The sequence below is a fragment of the Syngnathus floridae genome, chromosome 13 (assembly GCF_059516105.1).
Source record: "Syngnathus floridae isolate MCC-2025c chromosome 13, RoL_Sflo_1.0, whole genome shotgun sequence".
Lineage (NCBI taxonomy): Eukaryota > Metazoa > Chordata > Actinopteri > Syngnathiformes > Syngnathidae > Syngnathus > Syngnathus floridae.
The window spans coordinates 12,977,119-12,996,450 of record NC_142425.1 but is presented as its reverse complement, the minus strand read 5'-3'; the positions used below and the strand labels follow the sequence as shown (position 1 = coordinate 12,996,450).

General features: G+C 39.3%; 2 protein-coding genes and 1 long non-coding RNA gene across 3 annotated transcripts; 2 read left to right on the top strand and 1 right to left on the bottom strand.

Annotated features, from left to right (window-relative positions):
* The first annotated feature begins 966 nt into the window (after nt 1-966).
* On the top strand, nt 967-2,294 carry uba52 (ubiquitin A-52 residue ribosomal protein fusion product 1). The gene is made up of 5 exons (XM_088395329.1): nt 967-1,069; nt 1,510-1,621; nt 1,795-1,881; nt 1,952-2,054; nt 2,140-2,294. The coding sequence occupies exons 2-5, from the start codon at nt 1,519-1,521 to the stop codon at nt 2,231-2,233; spliced, it is 387 nt and encodes a 128-aa protein (XP_088251455.1). The 5' UTR covers nt 967-1,069; nt 1,510-1,518; the 3' UTR covers nt 2,234-2,294.
* A 141-nt stretch (nt 2,295-2,435) lies between these two features.
* On the bottom strand, nt 2,436-19,299 carry LOC148389002 (homer protein homolog 3-like). Its single transcript, XM_088395331.1, has 11 exons — nt 18,858-19,299; nt 17,999-18,044; nt 15,160-15,316; nt 14,466-14,597; nt 14,217-14,324; nt 11,324-11,332; nt 10,130-10,266; nt 8,701-8,857; nt 6,512-6,625; nt 6,081-6,161; nt 2,436-5,150 (listed from the first exon to the last, which is right to left on the bottom strand). The coding sequence occupies exons 2-11, from the start codon at nt 18,019-18,021 to the stop codon at nt 4,965-4,967; spliced, it is 1,104 nt and encodes a 367-aa protein (XP_088251457.1). The 5' UTR covers nt 18,022-18,044; nt 18,858-19,299; the 3' UTR covers nt 2,436-4,964.
* LOC148389003 (uncharacterized) lies at nt 3,498-15,434 on the top strand. Its single transcript, XR_015862350.1, has 3 exons — nt 3,498-3,617; nt 14,193-14,350; nt 14,475-15,434. It is a non-coding gene; the product is annotated as an uncharacterized LOC148389003 (long non-coding RNA).
* Nucleotides 19,300-19,332: the final 33 nt, after the last annotated feature.

Sequence of the window (19,332 nt, the reverse complement as noted above, 5' to 3'; positions counted from 1 at the left end):
CTTTTGTTTTGAAAGTGTCACATTTTTGCTCTGGAGAGTTGAGCTTCTTTTTGCAGCTTCTAACATGCGTTGTATATAACGACCACACTTTCTTTCCAACGATTTGTTTTACAAGCTTGCATATTAAGGTCAAGGCTATGTTTGCACGACAACAGATTGTTTTTTGGGCTGATGTCATCTCAGTCATGCCGAATAACCCTTTCTGCAAAACACACAGCAACCATCTTGAAGTTGACAGTGTCAACAGGGTTGAAGTAGGACAGCCAGGACAGAGTCTATGCCTTTGAATATTTCAGAAAAGTTTTATGTTTAAACCACATAACTGAAAAGTTTGGACTTTCATATGGCCTAATTTTGCACTCCGCACTCATTGCATGTGTATCTGCACGTCTTGTGTAAATGCTTATTTAATTATAAGCCAGGTCAAGTTCTGTGTATATAAACCTGAAAAGAGTGTGCAGTTCAAGTGACTTCCTAGAAACGTGGGAAACATTAACATATTATAACTACTTTTGAAAGTCCCACAAGGTTAGGTTCATCTTGGGATATCTCAAATGACTTAGAAGCACCTAAGTGTTAAAAAAGCCCCCAAATGAATGTTTGGTTTTTCATGTATTTTCCATCTTTTATTGAATGAAAAATCATACTACATGTTTCAATGTATTTGGTATGTATTTGGCACATTGTTGTGTGCTGAATATATATTTTTCAGCCTAAAAAAACAGACTGTCATAGTCCTCCTCTCCTGTATAAAGTAGTATATGCCTTTCTTTCATTTGAATATGAAAAATGTTGCAAAACACTCAAATTTAACATTCAAAACTACAAGGAACAGCATGTAAAGTATAAGTATAAAATCGTCAAAAAATACTCACGTGCCGTACAAATACTATACCTTTAAATCTATACTAATAAATTATATTTCGGTCATTCACTGACATAATTAGCGAAATTTTGACCCAAAAAATAATAATGGGGTTTTACTTTGGAGGAAACGAGGCGGGGGAAGTGACGTAATATTGCGACGGCTTTTTCCGGTCTCTTTTCGTTGAGGCTCAGCTAGCGGCTGGTGGGTAGGATTTTTGTCCAATGCTTATTTCTCCAACGAAGTTATCCAAATAAACGTTAATTGTGCAAAAACTACATTTTGATCATTCGATCACAGCTTTACAGAAGTATGAATCGTGACAAAATAAAGTGTACGTGTGTAAAAGCCTATAGTTGTCATCGTTTTACGCTAGCAGTCAGCATGTGGCGAGGCCACTGTTAGCATTTAGCTAGCTTTGGCCCAATGTTAGCTTTAGCTGACTATGCTACAAACTTCTAGTCAGTACACGCCGGCTTTGTCATAAGGCTTTGGACTGTGTCATAAAAAACGTCAATTAACAGTAACAAAGATACGTATGTCAGTCGCCAATTTCGTGTTAGATTGAAGAAGCCGGGTAGCCTGAGATTTGAGTTGATTCACTCCTAACCCAGCGGTAACATTGCTCTCCTAATACTCCTCAGCCTGCAAACATGCAGATCTTCGTGAAGACATTGACGGGTAAGACCATCACCCTTGAGGTCGAGCCCAGCGACACCATCGAAAATGTCAAGGCAAAGATCCAAGACAAGGAAGGTGAGCACCCATCTCTGAAGAACTCTTTATCCACCCTATTTGTAAGTCTTAAATTGTACTATGGACTCCGAAGACCTCAATGAATACGTGAAGTACTCTGTGATCCAGTGATGTGATTTATTTCTTCATGTTATGATTTTATGTATGCCTTCTAATGATTTGAATGTGTCTAGGTATCCCCCCTGATCAGCAGCGTCTGATCTTTGCTGGCAAACAGTTGGAGGATGGACGCACTTTGTCTGACTACAACATCCAGAAAGGTAAGTCTTGTAAACCTTTGCCCTGAAGAAAGGATTCCTCATCTTAATTATAATAATTGCTCTCTTGTAGAATCCACTCTTCATCTGGTGCTGCGTCTGCGTGGTGGCATCATTGAGCCTTCCCTCAGACAGCTGGCTCAGAAGTACAACTGCGACAAGATGATTTGCCGCAAGTAAGTCCTGAAATCCCCTATTTGGATTTTTAACAAGTTCAACTGTGCTTCAAGATGGTTATTTGAATACGTTTGACCTTCTCAGGTGCTACGCCCGTCTGCACCCACGTGCCGTCAACTGCCGTAAGAAGAAGTGTGGACACACCAACAACCTTCGCCCCAAGAAGAAGCTGAAGTAGACATTTATACTGGATCAGCTATGCACGCCACATTGTGTTAAATAAAATTAAGAAAACTCCACTAGTCACTGTAATTCATTGAGTGGATCCTTCACTTAATCTTGTGGTGTTCTAAATTGGCAATAAGTTTTCTTTAGCAATAGTAACCTTAGGAAAGGTAACAGTCACAGTAACAACAAATCAGTAAAATCAAACGACAGACTTGTGTTAAAGCATGAGTTTTAATTCGACTTCTACAAATATAAGCAATTTTATCTCACAAACAGCTTGAATTGAATCATTTTTCAAATCTACCAATGCTTAGGAACAGAACAATTTACTCATACATATAAATTGAATAAAATGCAGTTGTAACAAGTGAACAGAATTCCGTCCTTTACTATGAAGGTGGAATGGAAAATTCCATTTTAGGTAGTGACACTTGTGGTTCAGGTTGTTGCACTGCTTAGCAAGAGAAGTCTGGAAAAAGCAAATGACTCTTCTCATTTTCGAGCTCGTGTTACCAGTCTCCCATTGCCACTATGAGATCATCACAAGTCAAATATGAGGTGGAGTCAACCTTGGGTGTACAAGCAAACAACCCTAATGCAATATTGTGAACCTATTGTACAGTACTTTTTTTGTAAGGAATGTCACAAGTGAAAGTGATTGGTCAAAAATGATTAGAAACTTAGCCAACATGGAGAAGAGGATTGAGTGGAAGATAAACTCAATTTGAAATTGTATACCTGAATAGGCTTTTGTGCTATTAAGCGTTCGAAACTGCAGTGCTCAGGATGAGGAGCTGATTTGATATTTTTAATCACACTGAATGAATGCAGTAGTGCAGGGGTCCCCAACCCCCGGTCCGCGGACCGGTACCGGGCCACCAAGCTGCAGAAATTTCTTTTTTTTATATCAGTTAATTCAAGTCAAGACGCTCGTCCCGGTCACGTGACATTTCCCCAGTCGAGCCCTCAAAGCTAGCAAAAATGAGAATTTATTCTGAAAAATGTAAAAAAAAAAAAAAAAAAAGTGGCAATTATCTCCCAATTAAATCCGTCAGTGCAGCTGTGTCTCTTGACACAGGTCAAGAAGCTCATCCCCACCAGTCGAGCCGGTGAAGCTAGCAGAAATGAGCAAGAAACAGAGATGTTTGGAAAAAAAAGAAAGAAGAGGCTACGATTTCTAAGAAAAGTAAAAGCTGCCTTTAAAAGAAAGCCCTACTTCAAATATGGATTTATCGCCACAGGTGACTGACGCGCCCAGTAAGCCCACTGTGCAAAAGCCTTCAAAAGTGCTTGGGCACATGGAGCCCAAGAATCCGAAACCACTTCAGGTGTCATTGTCTCCAATTACACCAGCTGGTTTCTGAGAAACAAGCTCCCACAAATTCAACGGAATGGTGAGTTTTATTTTCATGTTGTTTATACTTGTTTTTCTGCCAGTCGTATCATTTTTATTTCATCATATTTATATATTTATGATAAATGTATTATTTATTGATATCAATGTATTATTTATTGATATAAAGGCCGGTCCGTGGCGCAAAAAAAGGTTGGGGACCGCTGCAGTCGTAATCATGCCAAGGTGAAAAAGCTTTGCAGTTTTTTTTCAAAACCCAAAATGTAAAAACCCATAAACACAAAATGTTATTGCTAATTCAAGAAGGCTTCTGAGGTCAGATTTAGTCGACTCTGCTCAAATCATGGTGGAGCAGAAAATCAAGTGAAACTTAATAAACTCATCTATAAAACAACATAAAGTTCTCGATTTGTGACAAGGCCGTTTAAAACACGATTAAAGCAAGTTAAATGGATGGTGAGCTGTGCTGATAGCCTGTGCTTTTTTTCTGTACCCAGATTACATTAAAATGAGGCGATACAAAGCTTTTTTTTTTTTTTATGCATCAGTTTCACAAAGCTGACAGGCCGCTCAGTTAAGTACCCATTTAGTAAACGACTCACTTCCATCATTTCACATTACTTGGTCCTGCAGAGATCTTGCAGTGCTCTCTCCTAAAAGGCTTACTGATGCTAAAACTAACCACTGCAATACTGACGTGTAAACAAAGTCCAACTTGGCAACAAATAATGAAGTGCAACTCTGGTTGTGAGATTTCAAGTGAAGAGACGCCGTTGCTCGTGTTTCAATTTCTCAAGCTCACGCCACGGGTCGACTTGAATAATAGACGATGTGGAGAGAAGAGCAGTGAGAATGAAGTGAGGGAATAATGCATGTTGGTGGTCCGTAGATGGATGGAGCATCTGGCTGCTGATGCTGAACTGTGGCTGACTTGTAATCAGGCTTTTGATATCCATTTGTTTGTCCCTTCCCTGACCTACTGCCAGTCGGGTGCATTTTCCACAGTTGAGGACAATGGAAGTCATTCCGAAATCATAACTATAAATGTGATGCATTGCAAAAAATAAATATTATTGTCTATGCCCATAATGTGGCTGAAAACTAATTTGTTTTTGCAAAAAAAAAAAAAACAGAATGCATATGCTGAGCAGTATTTTATTTTATTCCACTAAATTTTGTTCTTGTTTGCAGCCACTATAAATTTGGTGTAATATAAAGCCCAGATGCTTTATTGTGCGCATTGCACCTATAAGAGGTTTCTCTTGCACACAATGATTTTATTAAGATCTCCTGGAAACTGCAGCGTCGGCCAAATACAAATGAGACTAGAGTAGAGGAGCAAATGTGCCTTGACTGTGGAGATGCACCCTGACTTCTTCAGTTGGGATTACTTATCAACAAGGTTTGCCAGACTTTGTCTCAAGTCACTCAGGTCGCATATTTTGACATCGAGGGCCTCGAGGAAATGCCGGACGTCCACCTCTGCCTTTTTTTGTTCTTCCCTGCTGGAGGCCAGCGTCTTTTCGGTGCTCTTGATTTGAGCCTCCAGCTCCGTGTTTCGTCTCTCTAGTTCCTGAAAAAACAAATGGGTAACTTCAGTTTCAGCTGAATGGGCTGCTGTAATGTTTTTTGGCTATTTGCTCCCTTCATCTGTTAATAATGGAGATTTAAAGTGGCAATCGAGGCTGTGGTGAATTCTCAATGAACCGTTTATGAAATGGGCACAAAGTCAGGAAAGGTTAATCAAGAGTATACATAAATCAAAAGTGACACCGGGGCTGAAAAGTGATAGATTACCTAATCAAGGCTAAGCAGTATGCATTAGCCATACTTCCCGCATTGCGATGGAAAAGTGATTTGTTTTGTCCTTGAAGTCCTCCAAAGAAAGCCAATGATATCAGTGAGCAAAGAAATTGTGAATTCTGCATACTGTAACTCCCCTTTGTGCCAGCAGAGGTCGCCATTGTTCAAGAAAGCAACATAATAAAACCTAATGCTGCAGTTAAGTTGTTGCTTCTTTTCAAGGTTTTTGGGTTAGAATCTTATCTGTGACCTTTCTCTGAAATTTGCATGTTCACCCTGTGCATGTGTGGCTCTTTTGTTTTCGATTTTATCGTAAACATGTTAGGTTAAAGTATCCATTTTTTTAACGTCTCCGTGTCTTTAACCATCGAGTGAAGCGTCAACACGCCAAAGCTGACAGAAGCACAATTACAACACGGCCTTTCTAAAACTAGTCCATTCTCGCTCAGGATTGCTTTTTAATCAGATGTCTGACGAGGAGATGGAGAACGGCAGTCTTTTAATGAAGCGGCGAAGCGAGCACGTTGTAAAAACAACAACAAAAGCCAAAGCTTTTAGTCACAACACTCAGGGAACGACTCAGCGTTTAGTCTGTGGTTCGAAATGCGTTAGTTCTCATTTTGTGGCCAGACAAGCTGTTCCCCTGTTAATTGCAATATGGCGCCGCTTGGCAAAAGAAGTGAGAAACAAAACAACTTACCTGGAGTCTCTGAATGGCCTCTTCTCTTTCCCTCTCCAGCTCCCCCACATCAGTTCTCTTGCTCTGTAGACTGTGTATTTCCTGTAAATAAGCAAAAATGTTACCATAAAGCATCACTGTCTTTTTTTTTTTTCTTATAAAACAAGTATTTTATCACACAGCGGGATACTTTTAAGTTTTCCGATGTGACACACATTGGAAAGTAACAACTAGGAGATGTTTAGCGCTAAGTGGTTGTAAGTGGTTGCCTTCGTGAGGACAAAGCCATGACGGAATAGGTGTCAAACCTAAAGCCTGGGGGCCAGAAACGGGCCATCACATCATTTTATGTGGCCCGCCAAGACAAATCGTGGATGGACTTGATGTGTCAATACTAAAATTTTAAGAACTACAGATATTTCTATTGTCTTTTGGACCAGTTTGTGTCTTACCTGGTCTTTGGCACTAAGCAGAGCTTCCAGCTCTTCCAGTGAGCGGCTAAGCTCCTCCTTATCAGTGTGAGCAGCAGCAGCAGGATGGCCAAGCTGTGCCTCCAATTCTGCCACCTACAACACAATACTGGGATAATTAATAGAGCAACACATTTTCTCGCTGGGACATAGAAAGAAAATAAGAGGAGACAGCTACTGTGTATTATTTAGCAATGACTTGCTCTTTTCATAAGTTGTCGCAGAGCATCAAGTCGACCCGAAAAAGTATTTTGCATCATTTTTCATGAACCGCGCTGGAGTAAACGTGAAATTCACCTAATGAGGTGGAACACATCGTTTTTCTTTTTCCAAACATGGCTCGGTTTAACCTTTCCAGCTGTTTTGTTGTCGTTTCGAAGCAATATAAAATATAAGAGAGCAAAACAAAGCACTGGCTTAAAAAATGCTTTTTGTCTATTCTTTAAGTGTGTTGCCTTTAGTAAATCAAAAGACAAATAAGAATACAAATCATGTAAATTCGATCTATTTTGCCCCTTGTTGTGTGACTGGCAGTAGTCACGGCAATGAAAGAAACATCAGATGAAAAAAATATATAAAAAATAGAGTGGTGAGCTATCATGTGTAAACAACTAAGTCAACTTGTTTGCAGTTTTCCGTCACGGCTCAGTGCCGTTAAACCTTTAACCTTAATTGGAGCGTTCAATTCCCATCTGAATAAACTTATTAATAAAAAAAACTATAGAACTATGATAAAAATGTTGTTTACGCACTATATAGCTGCTTCTATAACCTTCACGCGTTGCATTCTTTTGGTCTGCATGTTTCTGCATTTAAATACGAGATCAGGAGATGTCGATCATTCTTGACAATTGTGATATGTGAAGCCCTTTGAGACGTTTCTGTGATTAAGTGCTACATAAATAAATCTGGCTCGACACTGTCTTCATCAATTAGTGACGATAAATCATCCAAGTTGTTTTAGTTCAAATGATCATAGGCAAAACAAAGGTATTGATAATCTTGTTCGTTCATTTGCAAAAGAAAATTGAGCCTTAGCAAGCGTAGCACAGCAGATTGTTGAAAATTAGCCTCAATTGAACAAAGCTACCCAAGCGGCTTGCCAAGAGAATAAAAATTCAAAATCTGTGCATGACTCATTTTGATAACTGCAAATTGTTGACGCATAAATTGCTTGCTCCAGTGAGTGATGAATGAATACAAAGGTGTATGAAATGTTAAACAGGTTTCCGGCCTATTTGGCCATTTTTCATTTTCATGCTAATACGCCATATCCTGGTGGAGCCCCAGAAAAGCCACGCACTTGTGTTTTTCTATACGTGACAGCCGCAATTGTCTCCCCTAAAGCTCAATGTGAGCTCCTCGTGAAGAAAGAGATCACGCTGATATCAATCAAACTGACAGTCAACAAGGATAGTAGAAGAAAAAAAAAAAAAAAAAGATTGCTTCAGTAAACACACTCAACTGGCATTTGATTAGGTACACCTTTTTGGTGGCATGGTGCAGATTGTGACATTTATTTTTCTCAAAAAATAATTAAAAAATAAAATAAAATAAAAAATAATGGAAAAAAAAATCAATCCAAATCTAGCATGGTTACCCTTTCACTAAGATTTTTATTTCAAAACAAATAAAACAAATTTGACTAGATGTACATCCAGTAAAATATAGTCCTCATTCCTCCGCAAAACAATGACAATTATATGTGACGAGGGAGTCAAAAGGATCCCTGGAGTCCTAACGGTAATTCATCATGTCTCTCTAAGTGGGGCAGGGAGGGAAAGAAGCCGGACAGTGTAGGGTGTCTCCCCCCCCCCCTACCCCCTCCCCAAAACCCTGGAGGCCTGATCTAGTTCCAACCACCTGGTTGACTTTGCAGCAGAGCGTGTGTGGATGTGTGTGTCCATATGAGGAGTAACCTTCAACTGGACTCACACAACTCGTGATATAAAAAAAAAAAAAAAATGGCAGTGTTTCATAATTAGTGTCTGTAAATGATGACTCGATTAATTTGGTCATGGATTAGTTGATCGTTTGACAGCTTTAAACTGTTTCCAATATCTTGTGGCATCTGTAGGATGTGATGTCAATTAATTGCGAGTTTTAAATATTTGATCACCACTAGAGGATTCCATTCATATCAGTTGGCGGTTTAATAAAAGTTGTCCCACCTGGTCTCGAAGGCGATCGGTCTCCTCCTGGTACTCAGCCAACTGCTGCTTCCATTGCTCCACGCTGACGTTGGCTTCCTGCAGCGCTGCCACCAGCTTGGCGTTACTGTCCTGTAAGGTGAAGAGCTCTGCCTCAAGGTTGATTTCACACATGGACCTAGGGGCAGAAGAAAAGAAAAAAAAAAAAGGCTTTTTAGTGGGAGCAGTCGTTTTCACACTCTCACACATTGTTGCTCACCTTTTCTTTGACATGACCCAAAAAAATAATGGGTCAAAGTTCATCTCACTTTACCTCGTCTTGTATTAATACATATGCATAAGAAAAATATGGATTATTAGTTTTGTAATATTTTCTTCAGTTATTGTTCAACTTACTTTAAAAAGGGTAAAAAAGAAAAAACATTTTTATTTACTACACAGCTCACGGGCCATGTAGAATGACATGGCGGGCCGGATCTGGCCCCCGGGCCTCGAGTTTAATTTCTTTGAATACATTTGGAGATTTGGCTGATCATGTCTGTTGTTTATTTCCCCTTTAGCACATGAAATGAATTGCATCATTGGATCATGGAGAAAAGTCACTTATACAATGAATGGGTGGGTGGTAAAGGTCAGGATTTAGTGAGGGTAGCAAATAAATCCGAGAGCTTTGGAAATATATGACGTCACATCTTTGCACAGCGTAGCAACCGTATAGCTACTCACCATAGCAACAGAGCAAAAGGCTTATGGGAGTCATCAAATAAATGCATCTGGATAACAGTGGCTTATAAAGCCTTTTTTTTTTTCTCCTTCTTAATATCATACAGATCAGTGAAAGGGCAGAGGCACCCAAAACAAACAGGTTCAAATGTCGTTTCCAAAAATTCAAGTGCCGTGCTAAACGCTTTTTTTTTTTCTTCCCCAAACACAAGGACAGAATCTCCTCCAGGCAAATTTTTTTTTTTTTAATCTGAGTGGCGCAATCATTCAGTGTCTGCTCCACTTAAAATGTGTTCATTACTCAGCTGCGTCTTCAACAATCCATCAGCAAGGAGAAACTGTACAATCTGCTCAAAAGCAATATTTTCAACTTCGGAGCAAGGCACGCATGCATATGTGAAGTACCTTGAAATTGCCACTTGTTTAAGAGTCAATATCCAAGGACCAGTTTGGCTTTTAGCTCCTCTCTGAGTGTTAAGAGACTTTTAAGCGCATGATGCTTTCAAAGCAATCTCGTCCATCTGCATAATTATCGCCTTTGTGGGTTTCATAATGAAGCTACAAATGTGATTTAGACTACGACAAATTAGAATCGATCAATATCTATCGTCAATTAAAACTCAGCAGAATCTTTTCCTGACTTTCAAGTTGTAAATGCATTTTTAATCAACATTGGCACCCTGGAGAAAATGTTTGTTTGAGAAGATAAAGCTGTAGGTGTCATTACCCTTCAGACAACATCTTCTTGACTCTCTCCTTCTCCACTGTCAGCTCCACTTCTGCACTTTTACTTCGAAACAGCTTTTCCTCTCCGGGACCGTTAACCGTCAGCAGCGGCGGGGAATGACGGTCGTCCGACAGCTCCTAGACCGACGAGAACCGGTGGAACCATATCAGTTCAATACAATTGCAGCACAGGGAAATCTATTGAGGAAGCTTAATACATAATTCAACTAACATAAAGGCGATATCAACTTTTTAGCCCACAAATTTGTCTGGATATGAAAAAATCAGATTTTAGCTGTCATAATATATATAATATAATTGATTTTTTTTTTTTTTTTTTTCCTGAGCAGCTGAGGCGTTCCACTCGTGCACTTCATGTAGAAAAAGCCTTGTAATATTAATTTGAGAGAGTCTTTCCGTATTGTCCCCCAAGGAGGATGGTGTAATATCTAGTATTATCTTTGCAGTTCTGTCCGTCCATATGGAGGCATGGAATCAAACACAAGGCCCAAACATGTAAAAAGGAGCAAAGAAAACTAAAACAAAATAACTGTGGCCAAGTGCCAAAGGGATTGCCTGCAAATACACAAAATTGAATAATTCACACGACGTGGATCAATTTTTTAAGTCATAAACAGGATTACAGATGCAGCACATTTTCCCCCCCTTCATGTTGCTCGCTCTCGCTCTTTCAGGCTAAGTGGGAATGAGACTTGAGATACTCTTGCACAAACTACCAACAGCTCATTAGTCAAGTTCAAAGACTTGAGAGGATCTTTTAAAGAATTGCTGCTCTCCAGGGTTTTTACACAAAGTATTGGAGGGATTTTTCAGTTAAATGCCATATTTTGTCTGATGGTGCAACATTTACAAGGGCAGAAAAAAAATAGGATGATGTTTAGAATAAGTGTCTGTGTAAAAATGGGATTTTAAATGGCTAACAAAATGGATGGACGGACAGATGGATTTCAATGTCTCCATCATTTTTTTTTTTGCATTTTAGCTGCTAGTGTTAACAAAGACTGTTCTCCTTGTAGAAAGCACAAGCAGCGTTCTGAAGCTACATTTGCTCTCAAGTCAGATTTGATCAGACAGCAGATTAATTATTGAGCAAGGATCATCTAAGGAGCACACAGATGAAGGAATAGCATCAAAATGTCTAGGCTAATATTGCTTTAGGAGACTTGTCACATACCTGAGATAGCTGTTGACATCCCATGATGGACGCATCAGTGAAAAGGAGACAAAGAAGAAAATTAAGAAACAGTCATGTGTCTGCTGGATGTGAAATTGAAACTTCTCCTCAAGCTGGCTGTCATAAAATTTGTATTGTATCTTTCAAGCTTTTTTTTTTTCCTTACTAAAATCAGGAAAATGGGAAAAAAAAGAATTTTTTCTTCAGTGTGTTGTCAAAGAATGGACTGAAAAAAATTTGGGGAAGAGGCTTTGCAAAGTGAGACGTCGGATATTTTAAATACAAACTTGAGAGCTTTTATCGTGATGGGTCTGGACTGGTGTTTTTCAAAGTACATTATACTGTTGACTTATTTATCCAAGTCTCGGTCCATTTTGCTCTCTGAGCTTCTATAAAAGACTCCTGTCTCCACATTTGGGGCTTCATTGAGACCACAAGCTGCCATTATTTATTCATGGCTCCATGCATCAGTACGTTCCCTTGAATCACCTGGGTCCTCACGGAACCGGACCCCCGCCCCCCCACACACTTATTTTAGCACGGTTTCAATGGCAAGATATTGTTTTAAAATATAGATGAGCGTTTCCCTTTCTTCCTGCATCTGCATAGTTTATGGGATGTAGGTTCCAATTAGAGGGCGGGCAAAATGACAGCTACTTTTGAATCCAGTTGACATACTTTACTTTGTAGACAAAAGGTATTGGGGCACCTAACACTTCCAGAATAAAATAATGGAAGGAACTATAGAGATGGTATTGCGGAGGTATTTTATTTTTTACCATTAAAGCTAAAATGCCCCTCAAAATTTCTACTTTGCTCTTCAAATGAAAGTTAGCGAAATGTCGCTTGAAAAAGAAAAAAAAAAAAAACAGCCGTGACATTTGCAAGATGTGGGCACTGTGATTTTCACTTGACAGCAGGTAGTAGAGGACAAAATGGCAGCCATCCAAGATGGAGAAAAATTGCTGGATTTTTTCGGCTTAATTCATATTCCATAAAGTCAATATTATTCAGACATAGGCTCTAATAGAGAAAAAAAATCCCACTGACTTCTGCTTTAAGCAAACAGTTGACTAAAATGCCTGAATAAGATCAAAAATTAAAATTCATGTTGAGTATATGAAATACTTCTGACCTTTTAGAAGACTACACCTTACTGCCTGCTGTCATATTTCACATCTGCTCATGTAAGAGACCAACTTAAGCTTGACTGAAGCAAAAAATCAAATAGGACAGCTGTGTATGTTTTTCAACTTTTTGCCAGATGTATCCTTTTTTCTTTTTTTTTTGTTACATGGTGGTTATAATAATTAGGGTCATAAGTAAGTTGCAGCCTGACTGGCTAAGAAGCTGGGTAAACAAAAAAATAAAAATAAATAAAACTTGCATTCGCTCTAATTGACAAGTCTTCAGTTAACCAAACTGAAATTAATAAAATAGAATAAAAAAAACTAACCAGCTGCCCCATCTGCAGTAGAATTGGGTCCACGTTTGTGTCTTTGCATATACTGTAAGGGGGTTTCTGGTTTCCATGGTGATACAAGCTCTCAGCCACCAGTTGAGTGACATCTCAATGTCATAAGTTGTTGCTACGATGCATCAAATAAATGTGACAAGGTTTATTCGCATAAATGAGACAAGAGTGAGGTTTGCATGTGCTGCTTTGCTTTTCGACACTGCACTCACTGTTCCATTCTCCAGCAGCTCTTGTATGCCAAGCAGACAGGCAGGGGCAGGAATTTCATTTCCCACTCACACTCTTACAAAATACTTCATCTGTCCAAAGCTCCTCTCCTTCTTTTTGAAAGAAAACTAGGTTGAGTCATGCCTTGTTCTTTGTCGTTTCATTTTCGACCGCACTGTATACAGTCAAAATGTGCCGCGGCGATATTCTTTCTATGATTTGAAAATATATTTTTTTAATCATTGCTTTACTGGACTTCCTCATATCCCATCTTTCAGGAAACATTGATTTGCGCTTTCACCTTCCAGTCTTTAGTCTCTCTCCAACTCAATCCAGCATAAATGTCAAAAAATGATTGAAGTTCTTTTTAAATGTTAAGAATGATCAACAGAATAGTTTAAGATAAAATTGCACAAAAGCCTTTCTCAACATTGCATTGTTTTTCACAGCCTCATTTATTCCAATTTTCTGATGCAGCCATAGTTATTAATTTCCTGGTTATAGTGGGTTTTATAATAATAGCATGAGTTGCAAAAAATCTCATAAACACCTCTCAGAGTGATGCAGTGCAGCAATACATGTAGAGTACAGTATATATTGATTTCTTGTGGTCACCATGTTGTGACAAGCGCTGGCACAAACGCTTAAAAGACTCGCTAGCAGCCAATAACGTCGACGCTTACGATGAATGCAACATTGTGTGTTTGCTATGTGAACACAATCCATTATTATTGCAGGGTGCCTTTTTGCCATCAACAGATCTGACAAAAGTCAGCAACATGTCAAGCCTAAAATCAAAAGTGTTGGCAGGATCAAATCTCGTCATTATCCTCCAAAATTGCTTTCAATTATGAATGATTCAGATGTTCTGCCTTCCTCTCTATTATGCTTGTACGAAGTTCAGCCCTCTTTAGATATGCTTTTCTCCAGAGCAGAAGCCTTAATGTTTTTTCAAGCATGAAGTATCACCCCCTATTCTGTATCTGGGGTTTCAAATAGAAGAAAAAAAAAGTGTTGCTCTGGATATGTTCCAAGCCGCAGTGCTGGCATTTGGTTAAAAAAAAAAAAAAAGGTCGTATTGTCTCTTGAGTTGTCAGGTTCAATTGCATCATGTTGCATCCCTGTTCCAGACCTCCAAACTTGCCATTTTGTACTTTTTATTGAAGAAATGTTTTTATTCCTCAGGTTGCATAGGCGCTAATGATTTACCTGTGGGGCGGCGATGTTGAGAGCAGGGTTGGCCAGTTCGTACCTCTCCTGAGATTTCTCTCTAGCCAACCGAGCCGCTTCCTTCACCTCCTTGAATTGTTCTGCAAACTGAAGGTGGGAAACAACACACAGCTGTAAGTCTGCCTCCAAATTCACTGCTCCAATATAAAGGCATGAATTAATGTTTTACCCTCGAACACGTCCTAATTTATTTTGCTTATAAATCAACCAAGTTGTTTTCATTGTTACCTGCTGCAGCTGCTGCTCTGTGGAAAAGCCGAGGCCGTAAACGGTGTTGGCCCGGCTGTCAGCCCATTGACCAAACTTCTGGGAGGTTTTGGTGAAGGTCATGTTAGGGGTGATGGTGCTATTGATGATGGCCTATCGACAGAACAATAAAACGGTTGAAACGCAGCTGCCAAACTTGCATTCGTTCACAAACCAAGATAATGCTTACCATTGAAGTGAATGGAAATGTAAATAATAGGTTCTATCACCAAAACAAAGATCTATTCAACTAATTTCTTATTAAAGGTAAAACTAAATCGTTCAAGACTGAAATATGTCAAAACGCACTTTATTATGAAGAAATTAAAACAGTGAGGTCAATTCTTTTGTTTTTTATATTCACTGTGACATTTTTGTTCTGTCCCACAACCATGCAATAAAAGAGCTAAGTGGAAAAAGCTTTTAAAATCCATGCTCACTAACTTTTGTCGAGTGAACCATCTGATGGGAGGGAATTGGTCTAGCGTAACGCCTAAAAGCTTTTCAAAGCAGTGTCAACAAGAGGCGTAGTAGAAATGCAAGACACAATTCACAAGTGCTTCTAAATCATCTGCAGTGATATAAAGTAACTCCATGAAACTTAGTCACGCCTGAATCAAAGCGCTGTGTTAGAAGATGAATTCTCTGACCGCTCCAGCAACCCCCTCTCACTCACTTTAGTCCCGCCCACACTGATGATGCGGTAGACGTTGCGGCTGGCATCGTAGAAGAAGGACACGGTGACTGCATGCTTACTGGCCGGCAGCCAGTTGCGTTTTGTAGCCGGGTCGATCTGGAAAACGTGAGCTCGGGCGCTGAAGATGGGCTGCTCCCTTTTGAAATGCATAAATATTGCATGTTAATGACCCAATTTAAACACAGGCGACATGCTCACTGCCTTTGACAATAAAGGCAACTCCTTACATATAATGTATTCTTACTCTATTCTGTATTTTTAAAAAAAAATGCATGAATAGTTGAATTATGAGGATATTCACACCCCGTCTAATTTTCTTTTTACACTGTAATGTAAAATAAGATCTATGAGGCACTGTGAAATTCATTATTGAGACTGTTTAAAGTGTTTTATTGTTTCAAATGTACACGTATGGAACTTTTTAACTTCTGCTTATATTTATTATTGTAAAGTTTGAATTGTAACAATACAGCATAATGCATTTTAATGGGGAATTTTGAAAGTCAATTTGAGGTTGGAGATGAATCAAAGAATGGATTGAGAGCAAACTGCACGGTATCATTTCGTTTGAGGGTAAAGCCGTGTGAATATTTCCCTGTATTCATATATGCAATGAGATGCCATTATTGCACTTTTGTCATGGTAATTAAAATAATATGGGCCAGCCAAAGCTCTGATCTTATGAAACAGGTTCTTTCATATGGGTCGGCAGTGGCTATATGAAGCATTGTTCCATGTGGATTTGCTTGAAATTACCCAACATTTGCATACAAACAATAGTTATTGTTGCTGAAGCGGCAATAAGAGACAAAAGCGGCAGAGCCAAGACACCTCTGGGTGTAATTTGGGTCCACTGTTGCACCAGATAGAGAGTAACTGGTGAAACCTAGTTTTTTTTTTTCAAGAAAATAAGTAGAACTTAATAGTTGGCCTTTACATGTTAGGCGGCGAATGTTAAAAAGGTGCCACTTGAGGTCTGCAAATTGCCCATTAACGATTGAAAAATATATGCATGATGCCCAAAGTAAGTACGCAAATTAGAATCAGAAATGACAAAACAGAATAAAATTTAAAAAAAACTGTCTCGCTGTTTTGAGAGCTGGCCGTTCTTTACCAATATGTGATTTTAAAAAAGTATTTAAATGACACCTTACTGGAAAAGGTTCTTTATAACATCAAATGATTAATTGATTAAAAGATTTTCTTATGATTGTTATTTTTAATTACCATGGATAAAGCAAATTAAATTTCTGCTGTAAAATCAATTATCTGACTGAATAACACCACACCAACTGAATTAATTATCCTCCCAGCAATTAAGCGAATGTGAGTCAGCCCAAAAATTTCCACTCTATCATCCTCTCATCTTAATGAGAAGTGATGATTGACAGTTTATCACTCCCAGTCACGGGGGAATAAAAAAATTCCATTATTTTACGGGTCTTGTTATTGCTTCATGAAAAGCCTCTCAGGCTAATCAGCCCAGAGGAGAATCATCACAAACGAGCAGATTCAAACGGGATTAAAACTCTTGAGGGGCGAGGAGGACGAGTAAATACTGCACAGCATCTTGACAGCTGCTAGAAACCTGTCTGATAGAATAACCACTTTTACCAATACTTTGCAACTTATCAGATCCAATTAATTGGAAACTCAGCAACTTTTGGCTCTCGGGAAATTCAGAAAATTGTTTGTGTGACCTAAAAAATGAATTCTTTTGACGCCATTAAAAAAAGACAATTATAATCAGAGGTTTGTAATCAATAACAATGCAGGCACAGGAAAAATATTTTAGAGATTGTAAATCTCTGTCGCCCAATTCTGTGACAGGTCAACTGAATCGATCAGTCGCCATCTTTTCCAGGTCATACATCCGTTTCCTCCGCGCTCATTGCTGCTCATCCATGCACGTGTGCACACGCAGATTACAGCTCAGTAATTAAAAGGGTCACAAACATGTTCAGTCAATTTCACTTTTTTTTTTTTTTTAACATTTTGTGGGCTTAACTCATTCACTGCCATTGATGCTATACACCTTTGACGTCTATACGTGTCCATGGCAGTGAATGAGTTAAGCATCATTGCGGATATTGGTGTCAGACAAAATCATTGTCAGGAGCAACATTCAGTGATTGGTTGAAACTCTCCCTGACAAAAAAAGCTATCTGATGTGTTAGCATAGCGACCTTTCCTTATGTTTCTATGGCAATTGTTTCCATGTGTGTCCTCGTCATTAGAGCGCCGCATTAAGACACTTTGATTAAGAGCAAATGTGTTCATGTCGAGCCCAGTGATTAGCGGTTGTTCTCCGAAAATGTCATTCCTCAGTCAAACAAAATTTTTGAAGAACAAATGAGGAAAAGAGACTGACGTGATACAAAAGGAATTCCATGCAGGGAGGGGGGGAGCATCTTGTCTTGATCATTGAAAGGTCATTTGTAGAGGGAAAGGTAAAATATTATAGAATCTATAAAGCTCACAAAAAAGGTTTTCGTTTACGTTTGCTGTTTATCATTTATTTATATTATGTCAATGTGGGTATACTGATCCCCAGTAGCACCAAAAAAAAGGCCTTATATTATTTTGAAGAGCCAAATATCACTTATAGTCACAATAAATGATCAATGATAAATGGACTTTATTTTGCTAATGTTTACATTTTTGATGGAGTCCACCATTAAAAGTTATGTGATGCCCACAATCACCGCTACCATCTTAATCATGAGTGAGACAATATGGCTAATAATAGAGGGGGAGGTCATTCTAGATGACTTGTTCCCCATCCCTGCCATGCATGGCTATGAAACGGAGTGAATACCTCTCTCGGTGTAGCGGGTACATTTTATTGCTGGAAGACAACTCCTCTGCAGCACAAAGAAAAAAGTCAGGGTGAAAGAAGATTGTTAGGCAAAGAATGACATTTTTGATTGACAAAGTTCACCAATGGAGCCTCTAAAATGATGGGTGTCAAACCTAAGGCCTGGGGGCCCAGATAGGGCCCGCCATATCATTTTATGTGAATGGATGTGGTGTTTATATGATGGGCTTACTTGATTGATTTCTCAAAAGTAAATCAGGAAAAAAAAAGTTCTAAAATTACACTTGAATAATCACAAGTGGCAAACCAAACTAGTAAATATGAGTGCATTCTGTTTATTGTGGTATTATACACAGTGTGTTTGAAGTAAATTATTGGCAGCAAGCATAAGCCAAATCAAATATACACTGTACAGCTGAAGAGACACAGCACAGCTTGAGCTTCCCCATGCAAACAAACCAAGTATCCACTTTTTGCAGCAAAAGCCGTCCACGAGTGTGTGCGACGGATGGAAATAGAGAACAGGAAATTAGTGGAGTTGCCGTAAACTGCACACACGCGCAACCTCGGCTTGAATGTTTCATCACATGACTGTGAAACTGAAACAGCCCTTGTTAAAAAAAAAAAAAAAAAAGAAGTCTCTATTATGCTCAGTTATATCGCCTTAATTCAACGTAAGGCATTACCAATAGGTTTGACCTTTATGGGGTCACACGGGTCAAGCTGTAAGAAAGCAGGTCAAGCGTTTAAGTTTACAAGCGCATCAGTATAAACGACGAAAAAGAAGAGATGCGTGCCAAGTCGTGCTAAATTCATAATGTCCTCCAGACTTCACTAGCGGAGAGAACGTCAAACTTACCCCATGCTCCGAGGATCTTCAAATTAGAACTGAATGCAAAAAGCCTTTTCACTGAAGTCCAAACTGTTCGTGATTTTCCTGCAAAACGCTCCAACTTGTATTTTTCCGCGAATCGGGGGGGAAAATGACTTCCGACTCCTCGTTTTTCTTCCGAAAGGAGTCCTCTTTTCTCAAATCAGTTGTAGTCCAGCCTGCTTCCCTTTGTCCGCGGCTTTCCCCAGCCAGCCAGCCAGCCAACAACGCCGCGACTGTGACTCTGTGCGTAATTACGCACCGGGATCTGTTGAGCAGCTCGAGTATCCACACAGGGAGAGGAAAGCCAACGAAAGCCAGAAAACACAGCGCTTTTGGCCGAACTTCCTCCGGGACGTAAATTCGAGTCGGTTCTTCTCCAGTCTCGCTGCCAAGTCACAATGAGATCCCACTAACACCCATTGGTGGGAACTGGGAGCGTTATTAGCGCCATCTGCTGGTC